Source organism: Lissotriton vulgaris, chromosome 3_1 (assembly GCF_964263255.1).
Source record: "Lissotriton vulgaris chromosome 3_1, aLisVul1.2, whole genome shotgun sequence".
In the NCBI taxonomy this organism is placed as follows: domain Eukaryota; kingdom Metazoa; phylum Chordata; class Amphibia; order Caudata; family Salamandridae; genus Lissotriton; species Lissotriton vulgaris.
The window spans coordinates 1638180353-1638199321 of NC_141689.1; the positions used below are offsets into that span (position 1 = coordinate 1638180353).

The 18969-nt window shown below is 49.5% G+C and overlaps 1 protein-coding gene across 1 annotated transcript in view; it reads right to left on the bottom strand.

Moving 5' to 3' along the window:
* The window catches only part of LOC147728286 (uncharacterized), a 1395946-nt gene that overhangs the window by 1098681 nt on the left and 278296 nt on the right, over positions 1-18969 (bottom strand). The window contains exon 7 of the mRNA XM_086963769.1: positions 12403-12514. Within this exon, the coding sequence (XP_086819895.1) occupies positions 12403-12514 (112 nt within the window). The remainder of the gene's footprint in view (positions 1-12402; positions 12515-18969) is intronic.

An 18969-nucleotide genomic window follows, 5' to 3' on the forward strand; every position in this document is an offset into this window, starting at 1 on the left:
GCCTGGCAAATGTCCTATAAAGGGATTCATCGGCCCAGGGCAGTTGTTGTTGCCCTGGCACGAGTGGAATGAGCCCGCAATCCAGCAGGGGGCTCCTTTTTGGCCATGGAGTAACATGCCTGGATACACAAGATGATCCACCGCGAGATGGTCCTCTTGTGTACCGCCTTTCCCTTCTTCGCGCCCACGTAACAAACAAAGAGTTGGTCATCCACCCGGAACTGGCGTGTGCGATCTAGGTAATAAGAGCGCACGTTTTGGGTCCAGACGGTGGAGCCTCTTTTCCTCTTTCGAGGGATGCGGAGGCGGAAAGAAGGTGGGCAAGGTAATGGACTGCCTGATGTGGAAGGCCGTGACAACCTTGGGCAGAAAGGAAGGTCTTGTCCGCAACACAACCTTGTCCGGATGAACAGAGAGGAAAGGAGGTGTAGAAGAAAGAGCCTGGAGCTCACTCACTCTCCTGGCAGAGGTGATGGCCACCAGGAAAGCAGTCTTCAGAGTAAGAAGACGGAGAGGACAGTTATGGAGCGGCTCAAAGGGAGCACACATTAGGTAAGTAAGTACAAGATTCAAGTCCCACTGGGGCATCACGAAGGGAACAGGAGGGAACATGTGTGGGATGCCCTTCAGAAACCTATTTACAATGGGGGACTTGAATAAGGAAGGCTGATCAGGTAGCCGTGAGAAGGCGGAAAGAGCAGAAAGGTACCCCTTGAGAGTGCCCAGAGCAGAGCCCTGCTGGGCAAGGGAAAGAAGAAAGAGGAGAACCTCAGAAAGGGGTGCAGAGAGTGGGTCCACAGCCTTTGCTGTGCACCATGCCACAAATCTGTTCCACCTGCAGGCGTATACCACCTTTGTGGAGGGACGCCTGGCTGCCAGAATGATATCACAGACTTCGGGAGGCAAGTCAAATGGCCTCAACTGCCGCCGCTCAATCTCCAAGCTTGTAGGTGGAGATTGGACAGGTTCGGGTGCAGAACCGTCCCTTGCTGCTGCGACAGAAGGTCCTCCCGAAGAGGCAGACGAATCGGGGGATCGACGGACATACTGGTATCCCGAGCTACTCAGCATCTTCGTGCCCAGTCCGGAGCCACAAGGATAACCTGGGCCTGGTCGCGCCTGATCTTCTTCAGCACTCTGGGCAGAAGTGGTATAGGCGGAAAGGCGTACAACAGACCACAACTCCACTCGCGACGAAAAGCGTCTCCGAGCAAGTGCCGCCTTGGAAATTCCAACGCGCAGAACTGATGACATTGCGCGTTCTCTTCTGTGGCGAATAGATCTAACCAAGGCTCTCCCCATTGCTGAAAGAGGCCTTGCTCCATGTCAGAGTTCAGACGCCATTCATGATCCATCATGCACCGACGGCTGAGTTTGTCCGCCCTGGCATTCAGAAAGCCTGCCAGGTGTTGAACCACCAGGGTCACGCCCTGATGTTCCAGCCACTGCCAGAGGCCTCCTGGCATAGGGTCCACAACCCCACCCCGCTCTGTTTGTTGCAGTACCACATGGCGGTGGTGTTGTCCGTGAACACCTGCACTACACTCCCCCGGACAGAGGGGAGGAACGCCTTCAGTGCTAGACGAATCGCCCGCAGCTCCAAAAGGTTGATATGGAGCCGGGACTCCGCCAGAGACCAGAGGCCTCTGATCTCCACCTCTCCCATGTGGCCTCCCCAGCCCTGGAGGGACGCATCCGTCACAACCACGTGCTCCGGGTGGGGTAGGGAGAGGGATATGCCACTGACCCAATTGTGAGCCACCACTGCAGTTGTCTCGCAGTGCCCTCCGAGATCAAGACATGATCGGACAAGTTCGCCCTGATGCTGGGCCCACTGAAACTTCAGGTCCCACTTCAGAGCCCGCATCCGCCACCAGGCGTGATGCACCAGAAGGATGCAGGAGGCTGAAAGATGGGAATCAGAGCCTGTATATCCCGAACCCGCTGTTCGGGAGGGTAAACCCGAAACTGCACCGAGTCGAGAACCGCTCCGATGAAGAGGAGCTTCAGAGAAGGACACGGGTGCGACTTCGGCACGTTGATGGAGAACCCCAGCAAGTACAGGAGGTCGGCCGTAGTCTGGAGGTGGCTGACGACTGTCTGGGGCGAGCCCGCCTTCAACAACCAGTCGTCTAGGTAGGGGAAGACTGACACCTCTAACCTGCGCAGATGAGCTGCGACCACGGCCACCACCTTCGTGAACACCCGTGTGGCGCTGGTAAGGCCGAAGGGGAGCATGGTAAACTGAAAGTGCTCTTGGCCTACCGTGAACTGCAGGTAACGCCGGTGGGCCGGCAGGACGGGGATGTGGAAATAAGCGTCCTGCTAGTCCAACGCTACCAGCCAGTCTCCAGGGTCCAGGGCAGCTAAGACCTGAGCCAAAGTCAGCATCTTGAACTTCTCCTTCCGGAGGAAACCGTTGACGTTCCGCAGGTCCAAGATAGGGCGTAGGCCCCCTTTGCCCTTCTTGGGTACCAGAAAGTAGTGGGAGTAACAACCACACCCTACTTCTGGCCCAGGAACGCGCTCGATGGCCCCCTTGGCCAAGAGGGCCGTGACTTCTGTGAGAAGTTGGCCTGATATATGATGCTCACTAGTTCTAGTGATCACCTTGTATCAGTCCAAACAACCCTTATGGTGATTGGTTGTAAAGTCAACCTTATAGACCAGCTATCCTAATGGTAGACTGGACAAAGCCGTCTTAGGCTAAACTCTTTTGGCATGTGAAGCCAGCTGTTTTACCACATATAATCCCTTGAATACCAAGTGAAAGGACACCACACAGGTTATGAAAATAAACAATGTATTTATTAACTAATATACACCTCTGAACTCTTTATGAGATCAGAGGGCTAAGCACATGACAATCTCTTAGGAAAAATAAGTTTAAGTTGCACAAATTACAATGGTGCCCTAGGGGCACGACAAACCATATACTAAGTAAGTGGAATTTGAAAGTCGATAGAAGGAATGGAGCTGTCCAGAGGCTGTAGGATCGTTGGGACCACGCTACCCTAACTTTAGGTAAGTAATAGGAGGCCCACGGAACGCGTGTGCAGAGGGTGAACTCACACGCGAGATGCGCAACGCCTATGGACAGTACAGTTTAAGAAAAAGGTGAGTACAGACAATCCTGACTAGTTAGGACTAAAACGACTGTGGAACTGGACACTAGGAGAGTCAATCTACCCTTGAGCACCGAAATGCTCTTGTTACCTCACCCACGGGCTGTGGGTGCATAGGTGCGAAGTTGTGTCGGGTTTCCGCGTTGAAGTCTATGGAGCCTGAAAGAAAAGATGCTGCAGGCGACCAGGAGGAAGATGTCCGGTGTGATCCAAGGGTGGATCAGAGATGTTGAAGACCTGAAAGCAGAGGGGACAATGTTTAAAGTCAACAGCCAGTGACTGGAGTGGCACCAGGAGTGGAACCAGATGTCGTTGTCGCGATCAGGTGAGAGTGGACGCTTGACACTGCAGCCAAGTGGGCCAGGTGGTGTCTTCGACGACCAGGATGGAGGCACGAGCTGTCCCAAGCAGGCTCTCGCTGTCGGCGGTGTCGGATCCGGGTTTGGAGTCAACAGGCCTTGGCAAAGGCAACCCACACGGTGAGTGGAAAAGGCGTCTGGTGCGGACCAGGAGGGTCCGGGGTGCTTCTCCTTTGCAGGGAAGCAAGGGCCAGTCTGGAGCAACCAGACCAGCAGATTGGCTTTCAAGCTTCGTCGTCTAGGAGGCCACCAGCCAGCCGGCAAGTGACCAGACAGCGCGTTGAGCAGCAAACAGGCAGAAGGGCCCCACGCAGATCTCGTGGATGCTGGAGGGCTGGTCTTCGGTGCAGGAGCTACTCGGGGCTGGGGCTTCTCAGTCCCCAAAGCACTTGGTTGAGGTTACCTCTGAAGTCGTGCTGGAGCGAAGTGCTGCTTCTTCCAAGATGGCCGGTCCCACGTGTCTGTGCTGCAGATGTAGGTAGAGGTCGGAGAGGTCTGGGAATCCGGGTCTCGTCGGGCTCTAAAGTCTGGATTCTCGAGGGAAGACGACAAAGGGAAGCCGCTGGACGCTGATGGTGCCTGCTTGTGCAGGGTGGACACTCCTTGCCCACAAGGGAGATTTCTTCAGTCTTCTGTTCAGAAAGTCGAAGTCCAGAGTTTCTTGTAGAGTTTCAGTTCAGGATTAATCTAACTTGGAATGGGACAAGCTCCTACCTTTATCCTGCTAAAGGGGGCTGTACTACGAATAGGTCCCTCCTATGGGTGGGACCAGGAAGGGGGGTGGTTACACCCCCTATCCTTTGTCCGGTCTTGCGCCAGAGCTGGGGCTGGAGAGCCCCAGAAACTGGTTTAGACCGATGTATGCACAGGGACACCTTGTGTGCCGCAGGCATGTCTCATTCCTTTCAGCCCTGTCCTACCCAAAACACAAAATCCTGTCTGGGGTGGTGCTAGCACCTCCCAAGGCAGGAAAGGCTTTGTCCAAGCCTCCCTCGCTGGAAGGACTCCCAGCAGCAGGAGGTCAGACTTGTGTCTGTGGTGGCAGCATCCATTTTGTAATGCTGAGGCTCGAGTTAACTTTAACCGGGGTTCACAGTTACATACATGTTGTGTCTCTCTAGAAGGGTGGAATGCTACCCCCGTCGCCAGAATTGGCAAGGGGGTAGTATTCCAATTCGTATGACACCTTACTCAACATGTTTTGATAATGCTATACCAAAGTAAGCAATAACCGCAAGGATTATAATGCACTTAAGAGTATATGGTATAGCGTTATCATGGAAACAGCTAAAGGACTTGGTTCCGAAAGCTGCAGACAGGCTCAGCTCATGCTAGAGCACCATCTCACATAATTCCAAGCACTCTGCCTTCAGGATTGATAAGGACTGCCATAGGAGTGACTGATAGGAGGATATGTGTCCATTTTAGGGTTAGATATAGGGATACTATATCTAAAGCAAAGGGTGTTTACACCACCTTGCCCCAGCTGATTGATCAGCCAGTTGTGTCAGATTTGGATGGCCAGCCAGGGGTGGCATAGTACATGCTGCAGCCCTTGGTAGGCCCTGAGTGCACCTATGCTCTGGGTACCTAAGGTACACAGTATAGGGACTGATAAGGTGACCCAGTATCCAATTAGATATGCACCTAAGGTACATGGATGTCAATTTAGAGAGAGACAGCTAGGCTGTGGGTCTGATTAGCAGGCCCACAGCCAGGGAAAGTCGTAAACCAGTTGAAGCAAAAAGCAATAAATCGGGGGTGACCATAGGATTGCAGACCCCACTCTCCTACAACTTCCTCTTGCAGAAGTTGCAAGTGATCCCCCGACACGCTGTGGAATTGCGCTGGCATGGTTGGAGGGGTCGCCTCGAAGGGGAGGGAGTAGCCCCTTCGGACGATCTGCAGCACCCACCTGTCCGACGTGATAGTGCGCCAGTGGGAGAGGTGATGGTGAACCCTGCCTCCCACAGGCGTCACATGGGCCTGAAAATTTGGACTAGGAAGGTTTCGAGGCAGGTGCTGTGGAGGGAGGTGTGGACTGGCCTCACTGTTATCCCCGACCGCCGCCACAGCGGTTTCCATGGCCGCCACCGCGCTGTTGAACATTCTGCGGCGCATGGCTGGCAGCACGTGTGGGGGCACCCCTTACGTGGCCATGAAAGGAGCAAAAGGCACCTGATTGCTGGTGTGTGGCCCAAGGACTTGGCCGTAGCCCTGGAGTCCTTAAAACGTTCCAGCGCATGGTCTGCCTTGTCGCCAAAGAGGTGACTGCCATCGAATGGCATGTCCAGAAGTGTGGCCTAGACATCGGCCGAGAAGTTGGCGGACCTCAACCAGGCGTGGTGTCGAACCGCCACTGTCGTTGCCATTGCCCTGCCCAGTGAGTCCGTGGTATCCAGCCCACACCGGATGGAATATCGTGCTGCATCTCGGCCCTCCGCAAGGGTTTGGGCGAGTTTAGTCCGGACTTCCTCCGGACATTGTGGCAGCACGTCCGCAACCGCGCACCACAGGGTGTGGGTGTAGCGGCCCAAGAGACAGGCGGTATTGACAGACCGCAGCCCTAAGCTTAGGGACAAGAACACCTTCTTCCCAAACTGCTCATATCTCTTGGCTTCCCGGTCGGGTGGGGCCGACAGGAATGCGGTCTGGGAGGTGGGATGGGTGGACAAAAAGGAAGGGTCGCCCGGGGTAGGGCGGTAGCGTCTGGCCTCGTTCCTATCCACAGGCGGACCTGTGGCGGGCTTGGACCAAGTGCCCACAAGAACGTCACACAAGGCCTCATTGAACTGCAGCAGAGGCTCGCTGGAGCTTGACTGCGGTTTGAGGACCTCAGTGAGGAGGTTAGTCCTCACGGCCGCGACGGGGAGCTCAAGGTTTAAGGCCTTAGCCGCCCTCGTCAACACTACACTATATGTAGACCCCTCCTCCGAAGCCACGGTCGGAGGGGAGACAAATCCAGTGTCTGGTGAAGTGTCAATACCACTGGCCTCCCCAAGCTCATATGTTGAGTCCTGTTGAGACTGGCACTCCAGTGCTAAAGGGTCCTCAGACCCCTCCCAATCTTCCTCGTCACCCGATTCCTGTAAGACAGGATTAACAGACGGGCCTCCTCATGGAAATAAAAATCTCCAAAGGCCGTCAGAAGCGGCGCCCCAGAGTCGGACCGAAGGGAACATTGGGGACAGCGTCGACAGCGGGGGCCGGGGGCGACACCCGTGGGGTCGGCGCCGGCGAGGTCGACCGGCGACGACCCGGATCCGGAAGCAGATCCGGTGAGGCCCTGCAGCGCCGGGACCGAAGTCGCCGGCGGCGCCGGTGCTGAAGCACCCGACGGCGTCGGGGCCGAAGCACCCGACACGCTAGGGCCTCCAGCCGGGACTGTTGGGCCCGGAGGTGCCACGGAACCCGGCTGAGGAAGGAGGTTCCTCATGGCCATGAGGTACCACTCGATCTCCTCCGGCGTCGCGCCTTGCCCAGGGACCCGAAGGTGTGGGGCAGGCGGCGACGCTTGCGACTCCCTCGGAGCCGCGTGGGCGGTGTCGCCCGAGCCACCGGCCACATCCTGCGAGCGTCGGGGTGGGTCGGAGGAATGATGACGTCTCTCCGACCTCTCATGCCTCTTACCTGAGGACTTGGATCCCGACGACCGATGTCCACTTCCGGAGCTGCGATGACTCCGACCCCGCGACCGGTCCCTCAACCCCCCCTGGAACCGGGACTGGGACCTGGAACGGCGCGGGCCGACTGCCGGAGCTCGAGTCGCTTGCGGGACCGCTCCCGCCTAGCTTTAGACGTCAGGGCCCGGCAGTCAGAGCAGGTGCGGTCGTCGTGGTCGAGGCCTAAACACTTCAGGCACCGGCGATGGGGGTCCGTAACCGACATCAGTCGGTCGCACTTCGAACAGGGTTTGAACCGGGGCATCCCTACCGGCACCGATAAGAGTTGAAGACTCGAGGAGAGAAATGATCAAAAAGATCAAAAAGCTTAGTCAAAAAATGACTAGGGGTAGAGCTTCACCGGATCTGTGCTAGCTGGCGCAGAAAAAAAGAAGAACTGACGTCAGCGCGCATGGGCGGCGTCTAAGTACTCCGACGACGTCATTCCGGCGCTAACGACGCCAAAGATGGATGTGGAGCCACGGACAACGCCTATCGACGCGCAGAGGTATTGCTACGCAAAAATTTCCGGATCCAGTCTGACGCCTGGGGATATTCTAAAGTAAGGAATCTATCACTAACGTTTCTCTTTCAGATATACAGTCTTAAGAACGAGAAGCTGTGAAGAGAAGCTATGAAGTGGCTCAAAGAGAGTGCCCATCAAACATGTGAGGACCAAGTTAAAGTCCCACTGTGGCATGACAAAGGGAGTCTGGCCTGACAAAGGGAGTCTGAGGCACCAAATGATGTAATGCTTTTTAAAATGCATCAAAACAGGCGATTTAAATAACGAGGGCTGGTCCAACAACAGTAAAAAGGCAGAAAGATCTGAAAGATGTCCTTTAATTGTGCCCAAAGCAATGCCTTGCCAGTAAATGGATAGAACTAACAAAACATTAGCTAACTTGGCTGGTGAGGGTCTGATGTGAGCCACACCAAACCACAAATTTGTTCCATTAACAGATGTACACAGTTTTTGTTGAGGGCCAACTGGCTGCCAAGATTACATCAACCATATACAAAAGGAAAATTAAAGGTTTCCAGCCATTGCTGCTCAATCTCCAAGCATGAAGGTGGAGATAGTTTAGGCCTGGATGCAAGAACCTGCTCTGTTGCTGCAACAAGCAGATCTTCCCACTGGGGCACACTGATGGGACAGACACTCCTATCCAGAAGCTCTTGATGCCATACTCTCCATGCCCAATCCAGACTTACTAGGATGGCTTGGGGCCTACTTGGTCCTGATCTGGTTCAGGACCTGGGGCAGGAGAGGTATTTGTGGGGAGGCGTACAGCAGTCCTGAGTTCCACTCTAGGTAAAAGCGTCTCCTAGAGAAACACCTTGGAAACTCTGTGTTAAACTGTTGACACTGCATGTTCTCGGCGATGGGGAAAAGATCGAGCCAAGGTTCTCTTCATGCACAAAGAGACAGTGAGTCACCTCCGGGAGTAGCGGTTACTAATGATCTGCGAGGCAAAAACTGCTGCATTAGTCTGCCCTGGTGTTCAAAGACCCCACCAGGTGGTTGACCACCAAAATGATCACCCTGATTGTTTAGCCATTTCTAGAGGCACAACACCTCCAGGAACAGGTTCCATTACCCTACTCTGCTTTGTTTGCTGCAGTACCACATGGAGATTGTGCTGTTCATGAGCATCTAAACCACCCTTCCCTTAATGTACAGCAGGAAGGCTTTCTAAAATTGGTGGATAGCCCTCCACTCAAAGAGGTTGATGTAGAGCTGCGCTTCTGCCAGAGATCAAAGCCTCTAATCGCCACCTCTTGAAGGTGGCAGCCCCAACCTATAAGCGATACAGCCACTGTTGCTATGGGTGGGGAAAAGCGGGATATCTGCTGCTGACCCAATCACAATCCAGCAACCACCACAGCAGATCTGTTGCAGGTTCCTTGGAAATCAAGACGTGGTCGGAACAGTCCCCTTGATGTTGGTCCAGAGAGACTTAAGTTCCCCCTGGAGAGCCCACACACGTCCCTTGGTGTGCCTGACCAATAGGATGCAGGAGGCCCTCAGTCCCAGCAGACTCAGTCTACCTCACTGAAATCCAGGACAGAGGTTGAAACATTGCAACCATAGCCTAAATTTACGGGATCTGCCTTTCCGGGGAAAAAGGCACAGAAGCAGCCCATGTTGAGAATGGCTAGGACCAAAGGAAGCACCTGCAAAGGAGTTGGTGTGCCTTCTGCACGTTGATAGAACGCCAAAGATGTCTGGAGAGGCACTGTAGTCTAAAGGTGGCTGGCTACTGCCTAAGGCAAGACTGCCTTCATGCAGCCAGTCCTTGAAATAGGGGAACTGAAACGTCTGACCTCCAAAGATGTGCTGCAATCACCACGATCACTTTTGCATACACCGAAGGGCGCTGGTAAGAGCAAAGTGGAGCACAGAGTACTGGAAATGCTCCTGTTCCACCATGCACCTCCAATATCGCCTCTGGGCCAGCAGGACGGGGAAATAAAAATAAGCATCCTGCAGGTCCAACACTATCATCCAGTTAGACAAGACCTGCGCTAAGATGACCATATTGAATTTGTCGTTCTGGGGAAAAGCACTGGGAGGGTGGAGAACTAAAATAGGGGAAAAAACCTCTGTCTTTCTGTGGTACCAGGAAGTGGCAGAACTATCAACCACAAACCAATTTGGATGCAGGCACCCTCGCAAACTTCTTTGGCCGACAGGGCTTGCATTTCCTGCCATAAACCAGGTGGGATGGTACTCCGTTGTTCATAGTATTGTGGAAGGTTTAGCATTGCGGCCATGAAGGGTAGGACATAACCTTTCTTTACAATTTGCAGGACCCACACTTTTCCGATGATAGGCTGCAACTATTTTTTCTGGGTGGACATGCTGCCACCAACCTGGTAGCAACCTGGTAGCTGTACTCCCCCCGCCCCGCCCCCCCCCCTCACCCCCCCAAATAAAAAAAATAAATCACACTAAAGAGGTTCTGCAGGAGGGGCCACGGAGGAGGGGGAGAGACATGAAGACATGGAAGGTTAACTAGCACGCTGTCCTTGTATGTGGGGCCAATTGGTGCCATGGCCACAAATAGGTCTGTAATCTCGCTGAGGCTGAAATAGCTGTCTGTAGGGGATGCCTCGCCATGGCCGTGGAAAGAACTAAAGGACTGACGTGACTGACGTGGCGGAGCAGATAAGCCCAAGGAGCCAGATGTGGCCCTGCTCTTTTAAAGTACTCCAGAGTGGAATCTACTTTGCCCTCGATCAGGTGAGTCCCTTCAAATGGCATGTTCATAAGGAATGACTGGACATCGTTTAAAAAACCAACAGACCGCAGCCATACGTATTGACAAATATCAATGCTAGCGCCAATGGCCTGCCGTATGCAGTCCATGGTATCCGCGGCACAACAATCTGAATTAGGCAGCATTGTGGACCTCCTGTACAGCTTGGGTTATGCAGGGTGAAGTCTTTCGGGACACCTGGGAGATTTGCACAACAGTTTCAGAGAGCATGGAAGTAATGGCTGAGCAGGTAACTGGCACTGGTGAACCCGATGGTCAAGTTAGTCGAAGAAAATACCCCTTCCCAAAGGTCTCTACCCTTTTAGACTTCCTATCCAGGGGAGTTGTCTATAAAATGCTTGGGTTCGCCCAACTGGTAAAAGCCTGCACCACCACACTCTAAGGTAAGTGCGGAGATAAAAAAAAAGAAGAAAAATAAGATAGGGCATTGCCGGCATTTGCTTTGCGGGGAAGTATTTGGGGAGCCAGAGCAAGGTTTGGCTCAGGCCCCTAAAGAAGACTCTCAGTAAGTGACTCATTAAAAGAAAGGAGGTTCTCCGTATTGGCCTGCCCTGGCTGGAGTACATCAGGTCATTGGTTCTGCCTCCTAAGGTGGGAAGTTGGAGAATGAGAACTTCCTCTGCTCTCTTCATTACCCCCACAAAAGAAGTAGTTTCTTCAGTGGCAGGACGTGGGGGTGAAAGATGACCAGCATCAGGAGAGGTTTAAAGACCGTTGGTAAATTGTAGATCATACCAGCTGTCTTTGTGACAGTGGAGCAGACTGTTTTGGATAGGAGGGGGGCAGACTGTTTTGAGTAGGAGGGGGGGCAGATTGGAGTAGGGTAAGTGTTTTGAATTGGAGTGGGATGGACTGGATTGGTCTTGGGTGGATTGGATTGGTCTGGGGTGGTTTGGTGTAGGGTGAGGTGACGTGGAGTGGGGTGGCTTGGGGGTATACTGCATGATTATGTGTTAAAGCATAATTTCAGAAATTACACAATGTCGCTTTGCAATAAAATAGTACTCATCTTTTGAGAAACGCGCCCAGAAGCAAAAACTAAAGAAAATTAATGCAAAGTGAGAAAAGAAGACATGGCAAAATTAAAGAAAGTTAACTACAGAAAGTTATCTTAGCTTTTTGTTTGTCCTGCTGGGCATGTTTTGCCAGCCGTACGCCTCATGTTTGCAGGGCACTAAAAGTTAAGCAGAACAAAATAGAACCTCAATCACATCTGGAGCATCGGAGGGGCACTGATGTGCTTGGTTCCTGATCCACAGAGAGGAACAGTAATGTTAGGCCTGCCCTAACAAATTAAGAGGCTGCAAACAAGGGTGCCGGGCAAGCCAACAAACTGTTTCGCAAGCGAGACGCATATGCTAGTGCATGCTCTTGCAGGAGAACCCCTAAAAGAAATTAATAATAAATGGAAGAAAAATACATGTGTACAAATGAATCCTTTGTAGTTACAAAATTGGCTTTTCGCAGACAGAAACAATTTACAGTATAACTCAAGGCTATACTGGCCTGATTATTTTTTTTGTCCCAATAATAACAAACTAAAAAGTCAAATGCGTTTTAAAGCTCCAACATTCAATCTTATCTTTCATACGCATGCTTCTTTTCAGAGATTTTTAAAATAATAATGGAATATAATATTTACGATTATCAAAGAAGCATAACTAATTCCTCCTTTGTTATTTACAGTTATTTATTGGGTAACAAAGAGAACCATGCAAAGCCATTTTGCTTAATGTCATATGTACATTCTTTGCTGGTAGGATTTAACAACAAATGGAAGCCGAGTGATACAATATAGAATTATATTTTGGGACTCGTCTGGCTTTAACATCGGACTTAGGTGAATCCATATAAATAACTTTTGAGAAAGACTACAGAATAGTTGCATGCAATAAAAATAGTTATTAATAGAGAAACTCTTTAGAATCAAACAGCAAGATTCATATGTGAGAAACATATGTGGGTTACTTACTATCTGAAGATAAATTCTGATCACGCAGCTTTTTAAGGGTATTTACACTGATATTCAGATACATATTTCTGCTGCCACATCTATCATAAATTCCTTTTTCCTCAGTAAGTGCCTACGTAAAAAAAACACTAGTTAGGTTTTTTTTGTTCTAATATATTTATTAGTTTGAAAAGAAATATAAACAATTAAAATACCATAATAAGCAATACAACAAAAAAGAGTTACACAATAAATAAATAGATAAATAAGCATTCAACAGTATAGATATAAGCAAAAAGAATTGAACAATGGATTGGAAACCCTAGAATACACTTAAATCCACTGTTCGAACGCATCAGTTTCCTTGGAAGACAAAAGGACGCTAATGTTTCCACCTTACAATGGTGAGAATGAGCAACTATGGTGTAAGTTATTTATGAGAAATTACCCAGGGTGGCACTGCAATCTGCACTGTCCACTCCATGCAAGAATGTGGTGAGAGCAACACAAAAGCTAAAAAGGCAGAGTAATAAGAGGAAATTCTTCCTTAACCGTGGTCATATTTCTCCATTGGAAGCATCACAATAAATGTACTGCTTTTGTCCTTAAGACCCATGTTGTGAAAAAAATAATGTCCTGTAAATAAATACTGTAATTTAAATCGTTTACTGTGCAGGTGCCATACACCAACACGTTGCTGCCGTTATAAATGGCCATCCAATATGACGTTATAGCGATATACTGCATGCCCTTAAACACATTTCCAGTAAGAAAGGCTACTCCATGAATGAAACCCTACTTCCCGCAATGTGAAAAATGAGGGAACATTTTTCCGCATATGTACAATATACTGTGCATAGGTGTCCAGTAACAATAGTTTAGGGTGGTCACCCAAAACGTTTGGATGCTGTACTGGCATTTGAACTCCAATTATGATGCAGTGTGATTTAATATTACTACGAACACCTTTTAACCGCATGGCTGCTGCGGTGATTTTTCCCCTGTGCTGCAAATGATCATTTTTCTGCTTTCATGACGAGCTCAGCTCGTCATCAGCACACGACACCCGTGGGTGATGACGAGCTGAGCTCGTCATCAGCAGCGAAAGGGTTAAAAATAAATATTTAAGAGTTTCTCGTCAGAAAACAGAGCGCACCTTTCAGACTGAATCTGCAGACAGTAGATAGAATACACTATCCAGTTGACATTTAATGCAATCTGTATACAAAATGAGAGATGCAACGTTTCCGAAAAATCCGCAGGGCGGGTTGCTTTTACAGTACTTGCAGGGAAAGCTGGGATTCTATGCCAACAGGCAAGGTGCCATGGTCTCACGTAAATATTTTTATTTTCCACATGGTGTCTATGGTTCTATGATTAAACCACTACTTCCTTAACAACGAAGTCCTAAACCACGAATGCTGAACCACGAACAATGCTAAACCACTACCTTCCTAACAACGACTTCCTGAACCACGAAAAATATACAATTAGCCCATTACCTGATTATACCACTCAGTGCTTTAAAAAACGCATATTTGAAACATCCAGAAAAACAAAGAATACATTAGTTTTTCTTTTTTTTTTCAATAATACTATATTAACTGAAAATAAGGGATACAATTTCTGGAGTTATAGAGGGCGATTCCAGCCAGCAAAAAATGGTGCGGAATTGTTGAGCCCTGGTAGAGACAGTGAGCATGAGGACTACACAGGCCCGTGGCAAACCAGTAGGACGAGGCTAAGAGGGCACTGGTGACCCAACTCCGGATCACTCGGGAGAGAAATCACAGCCCTGGTGGAGGAAACTAACACAAAACAGTTCAGTAAGTTTGCAGTGGTCCTCCAACCAACACTGGAAAACACTCTTTGGGTAGATAGGCAAATTCACGTATTGTGCACCAGCCGCGGTGCGTACATTGGGGCGTAGGGGCGTAGCCCCACTAAGCCACATGGACGCACTGTGGTATTTTTTGCAAAAATTACCTCTGTGTTATTATCAGCGCTACTGGCCGGGAATCCGCCGGGAGTGGGACACACCCGACTCAATCGGGAATGCGCAGGGGGTGGGGCTGGCTGGGTTGCTGCAGCTTGAGTGACAGTCGACACTCAGCTGCAGCAGTACTGCGCATGACAAGGTGAGGGGCCACCTTGCCCGAGCATGCGCGCTAGACTTTTCCCATAGAGAGGGGTGCTGTTTCTTACAGGCGCCGCTGCAAAAACGTGTAAAAGAGGGCGAGTAGTAAATTTGCCCCCCCCCCCAAGCCAATCCTGGCGCTCCATGCAGCACCAGAGTAGTAAGAAGGGATACCTTCCATCAAAAAAACCTGGTCGCAAAAGTGACAGGTCTGGTCGCAAACGGCTGGTCGCAATTTTGACAGCTTTTGACATGTCTGGTTTTAAACTTCTGGCCTTATTTTTGACAGTTTAAGGCCAGGACTGTTTAAGACCAGGCCTGAGCACTCCCGGACATGTCCATTTTTGCTGCCAGCCACTCCCTGGCATGTCCATTTTTGCTACCAGAGCTGTCAAATTTAAGGCCAGAAGTTTAAGACCAGGACTGTTTAAGGCCTGGTCTTAAACAGTCCTGGTCTTAAACTGCTGACCTCAAACAAGTGACAGGTGGACCGTGTGTTGACAAGGGCCGGCAGGTGTCCCGGAAGGGGGCGAACGAGTCACAGGGGGGCGGGTTGTTTTTGGAGGCAGAGGCGTGGCAGAGCAGCCCTATGGCCATGTGCCCCTGTTGTGGTGTAGAGGTATACGCCTCTTTTAGGGGTGTTGATTTCTATGAATACATATAAGCAGGGGTCAGGAGCCGGGTGTAGCAAGCAGCCGCTGGACAACGTGAAGGGTCACCATGGCAGAAAGGAAGAGCTACAAACCATTTGAGAGAAAACATTGGTTTGGTGGCTCACAGATCCCGGTCAGTAGCTTTTACAGAACCAGACCTTCGGTAATGGAGGAGAATGCTCAACCAGAAGAACCTTATGGTTGTGGGTTTGCTACGCAATGGCCGCGCCGGGTGGTCCCGATTAAGCTTGACAGCAGCTCTAGCGAGTGTTCGAGTGACGGCTTGGCGTCTGAGCAAAGCATGCTCTTGGAGTTGGAGGGTGAGGAAGAATCCATAGTTCCGCCTAACACGCCCGTCTATGAAACCATGGATGTTCACATGACGAGTCCTCAGGAAGTAGGTGTGCAACAGCCTGGTACAAGCGTGGAAGCTGAAGGGTCCCCAATGGATATTAGCGACTCTCAAGATGTCGGAGCAGCCGCCGCGGGGTGTGAAAATGTGGAGGTGAGTTAAAATGTTAGGAGCAACCATTTTGCATAAGGATGTGTTTTATTTCTTCAACTACCAAACTTTAATCTTACTTTTGACCCCTCTAGAGAGCACCCGTTCCTAACACACCCATCTATGAAACCGTGGATGTTCACATGACGAGTCCTCAGGAAGTAGTTGTGCAACAGCCCGGTACAAGCGTGGAAGATGAAGGGTCCCCAATGGATCTTACCGACTCTCAAGATTTCAGAGGCGCTGCAGAGGATGGTGAAAATGTGGTGGTAAGTCAAAAAAAAAAAAAAAATGTTAGGAGTAGACCCTTTACATGAACGTTTGTTGTCTTTCTAACGCTAACGGGTTGTCAATATTTATCTTTTGAACCTAGGATGAAACACCGAAAAGAACTGATGCCCAGGGGCAGACTGCAAAAGGTCGCAGCTTGAATCGGTCTTGTATATGCTGTGCAAACCAGACGGGGAGTTCCACAAATCTGGGGACACCTATGTCTAAGGAGTGTGAAGAGTGTTCTAAGAACGACGACTCTGAAAAACCAACGCCAGGGTTCACCAGAGTTGGGTTCACCACTGATGACATATCAAGTGTTAAAGGTTTCGCAGCTGTGGTTGTATACACATGCGTCAAAAGGGACTATTACAGCCTGTGTTTCGGCCATCGTATTAACGACCCTGAACAGGGGGCGCACGAGTGTCTATCCGGATCATACAGAGACCGTGTAATCCGGTACATATGTAGTATGCTAGACCCGTACAAGATGCATAAGCTGCTAAGGGTGGTGCACGGCCTGAGCGCTGAAAATAGTTTTGTCCATCCGAACATGCTGAAGATCATGATAGCGACAGTCAAGGAGATACGCTATGCCAACGACCCCTACGCAAAACTAAGAAGCATGCCAAGCACAGGTGTGTGCTGTGACAAAAAGATGGCACAGAGACTTATAGAAAGGCGCTTGTGTAATCTGTATCTAAAAAACAGAAAAGTGGTATCCATGGCACCACAAAGGCTATTTTATAATAGATAAATCCTGATGTATTGTGACCATATAGCGTGTATTTAAAGTAAAGTAGTAGAATGTTACACCCTAAAACCGTATATGTGTTAAACCGTACTTGCTATGTATACTGTGAAAAGATATGAAATCCCTTTTGTTTGTGATTTGGTAATACTCATTTTTAATAAAATGTTCTTACACAAAACAAGCGTCTTTCATTTCCTGTACTGTAATGACCGCTAACATGTCGGAGGGCCTGTTAAGAAAACTGTATTATGATACAAGAGGAGTTGGCAGCTTTGGAAGCGGCGCAGCTCTATATAGAAGGGCTAGGTCTGAAAAGGAGCCGGTAAGCAGAGAAGCTGTGAAGACGTGGTTATCAGGAGAGGAGGCGTTCACTACATAAACCAGCCAGAAGACGTTTTAAGAGGCGCCCCACAATCGTTAATGCGTGTATAGATTATCAATGGCAAGCGGACATAATCAGCCTTCAAGATATAGCAAAACATAACGACGGCGCATGTTATATATTAACAGTCATAGATGTGTTGTCCAAGTACGCGTATGCAGAGGCGCTGCGTGATAAAAGTGGAGCTAGCGTCACGGCCGCTTTTAAAGCCATCTTCGCTAAGGGTCGTATTCCTCAAAAACTACAAACAGACGCAGGAAAAGAATTCTTAAACAAGTCATTTCAGAAATTATTAAAGCAACACAATGTTCAACATTTTGTAACACACACAGAGGTAAAAGCAGCGGTTGTAGAAAGGTTTAACAGAACAATACATACAGATACGTGGATGTTCTACAGGCTTTTTTAGCTGTATATAATGTCAGTTATCATAGAACCATCAAAATGGCCCCTGAAGAGGTAACACCGGATAATTTGTTAAATGTTTGGAGAAATGTGTATGGGCCTAACTTCGGGACAAAGGTGAAGAAGTCTGTATTTAAAAAGGGTGATCACGTAAGGATTTCTAAACTGAAAGGAGTCTTCACGAAGGGTTACCAGCAGACCTTTAGTGATGAAATATTTATAGTGGAAAGTGTGGAGCTTAAGGAAGGGCTGTATATTTACAGGTTAAAGGACTACGATGGGGAAACAGTGTCTGGGTCCTTTTACAAGGAAGAGTTACAAAAGGTGCCCGATGATCCGAGCAGGGTGTATAGGGTTGAAAAGGTTCTGAAAAGGAAAGGTACAGGGGCTAAGAGCCAGGCATATGTCAAATGGCGCGGTTGGCCTGAGAAATTTAACAGTTGGGTATTGGCCAGCTCCCTGAAGGGTGTGTGAACTAAAAGCCGCTGCGACGATGGAGACTTCACCCTTTTATATAACCTTACCATCCAACGCTTCTAAGGACATGTTCCCCAACAATCAGATTTCTAATTACACCGTCAAACTGGCTAAGGCTGTGGACCTGAAGGGGGACTGGGAGGTTGCCCTAACAGAAATACAATACCCTAGAACATGGAATACATTTACCGCTGCCGAATCCAAGTTTCACATCAAGAGGGAACAGGACCCACTGGGCATACACACATCCTTCCCACCAGGCTACTACCCGCACGTTTCAAGCATTATCGAAGCCATCAACAAATCCATAGCCAGTATAGAACCACATCCGAATATTCATCTGGTGTTAGATAATGTGCGAAGGAAGGTGTTTCTTAAATCCATAAATCGAAACACCCTATTTAACTGCTCAGGTAAATTAAGAAGGATTTTAGGGACAGTACAACATGTGAAAAGCCCAGTGGAACAAGATCACACATGCCCCGATATTAATGGGGGGTTCTACACGCTCTACGTGTACAGCGATATTGTGGAGTCTCAGAGGATAGGTGATAGTTACTCGCCGTTGTTAAGGTGGGTGCATGTACAGGGTGATAATAATACCATGGTCAACATACAATTTAACAAACCTGACTACGTCGCAGTTTCTAAAAACCATTTTGACACTATTTCAATTATGATCTACGATGATCAGTCTGAGCCGGTGGCCTTTAAATACGGGAAAGTTATTGTCAAGCTTCATTTAAGGCCTAGACACGACAGAGGGTATTAAGCAGCTATCATGGTGGTTATGAAAACCTACGGAGATCCGTCTATGTACAGAGACTATTACAGAAGTCAAGCCGGTTATGGAGGACCACCGTACTTTCAAGGTTCACCTGTTATGTACGGGGCTGGATTAGGAGGATTCTTTAGGAGTCTGTTTAGAAGAGCTATGCCGTTCCTGAGAAGAGGCTATGAAATTGCAAAGCCTCATGTGAAGGCGGCTGCCACGAACATTGCCCAGGA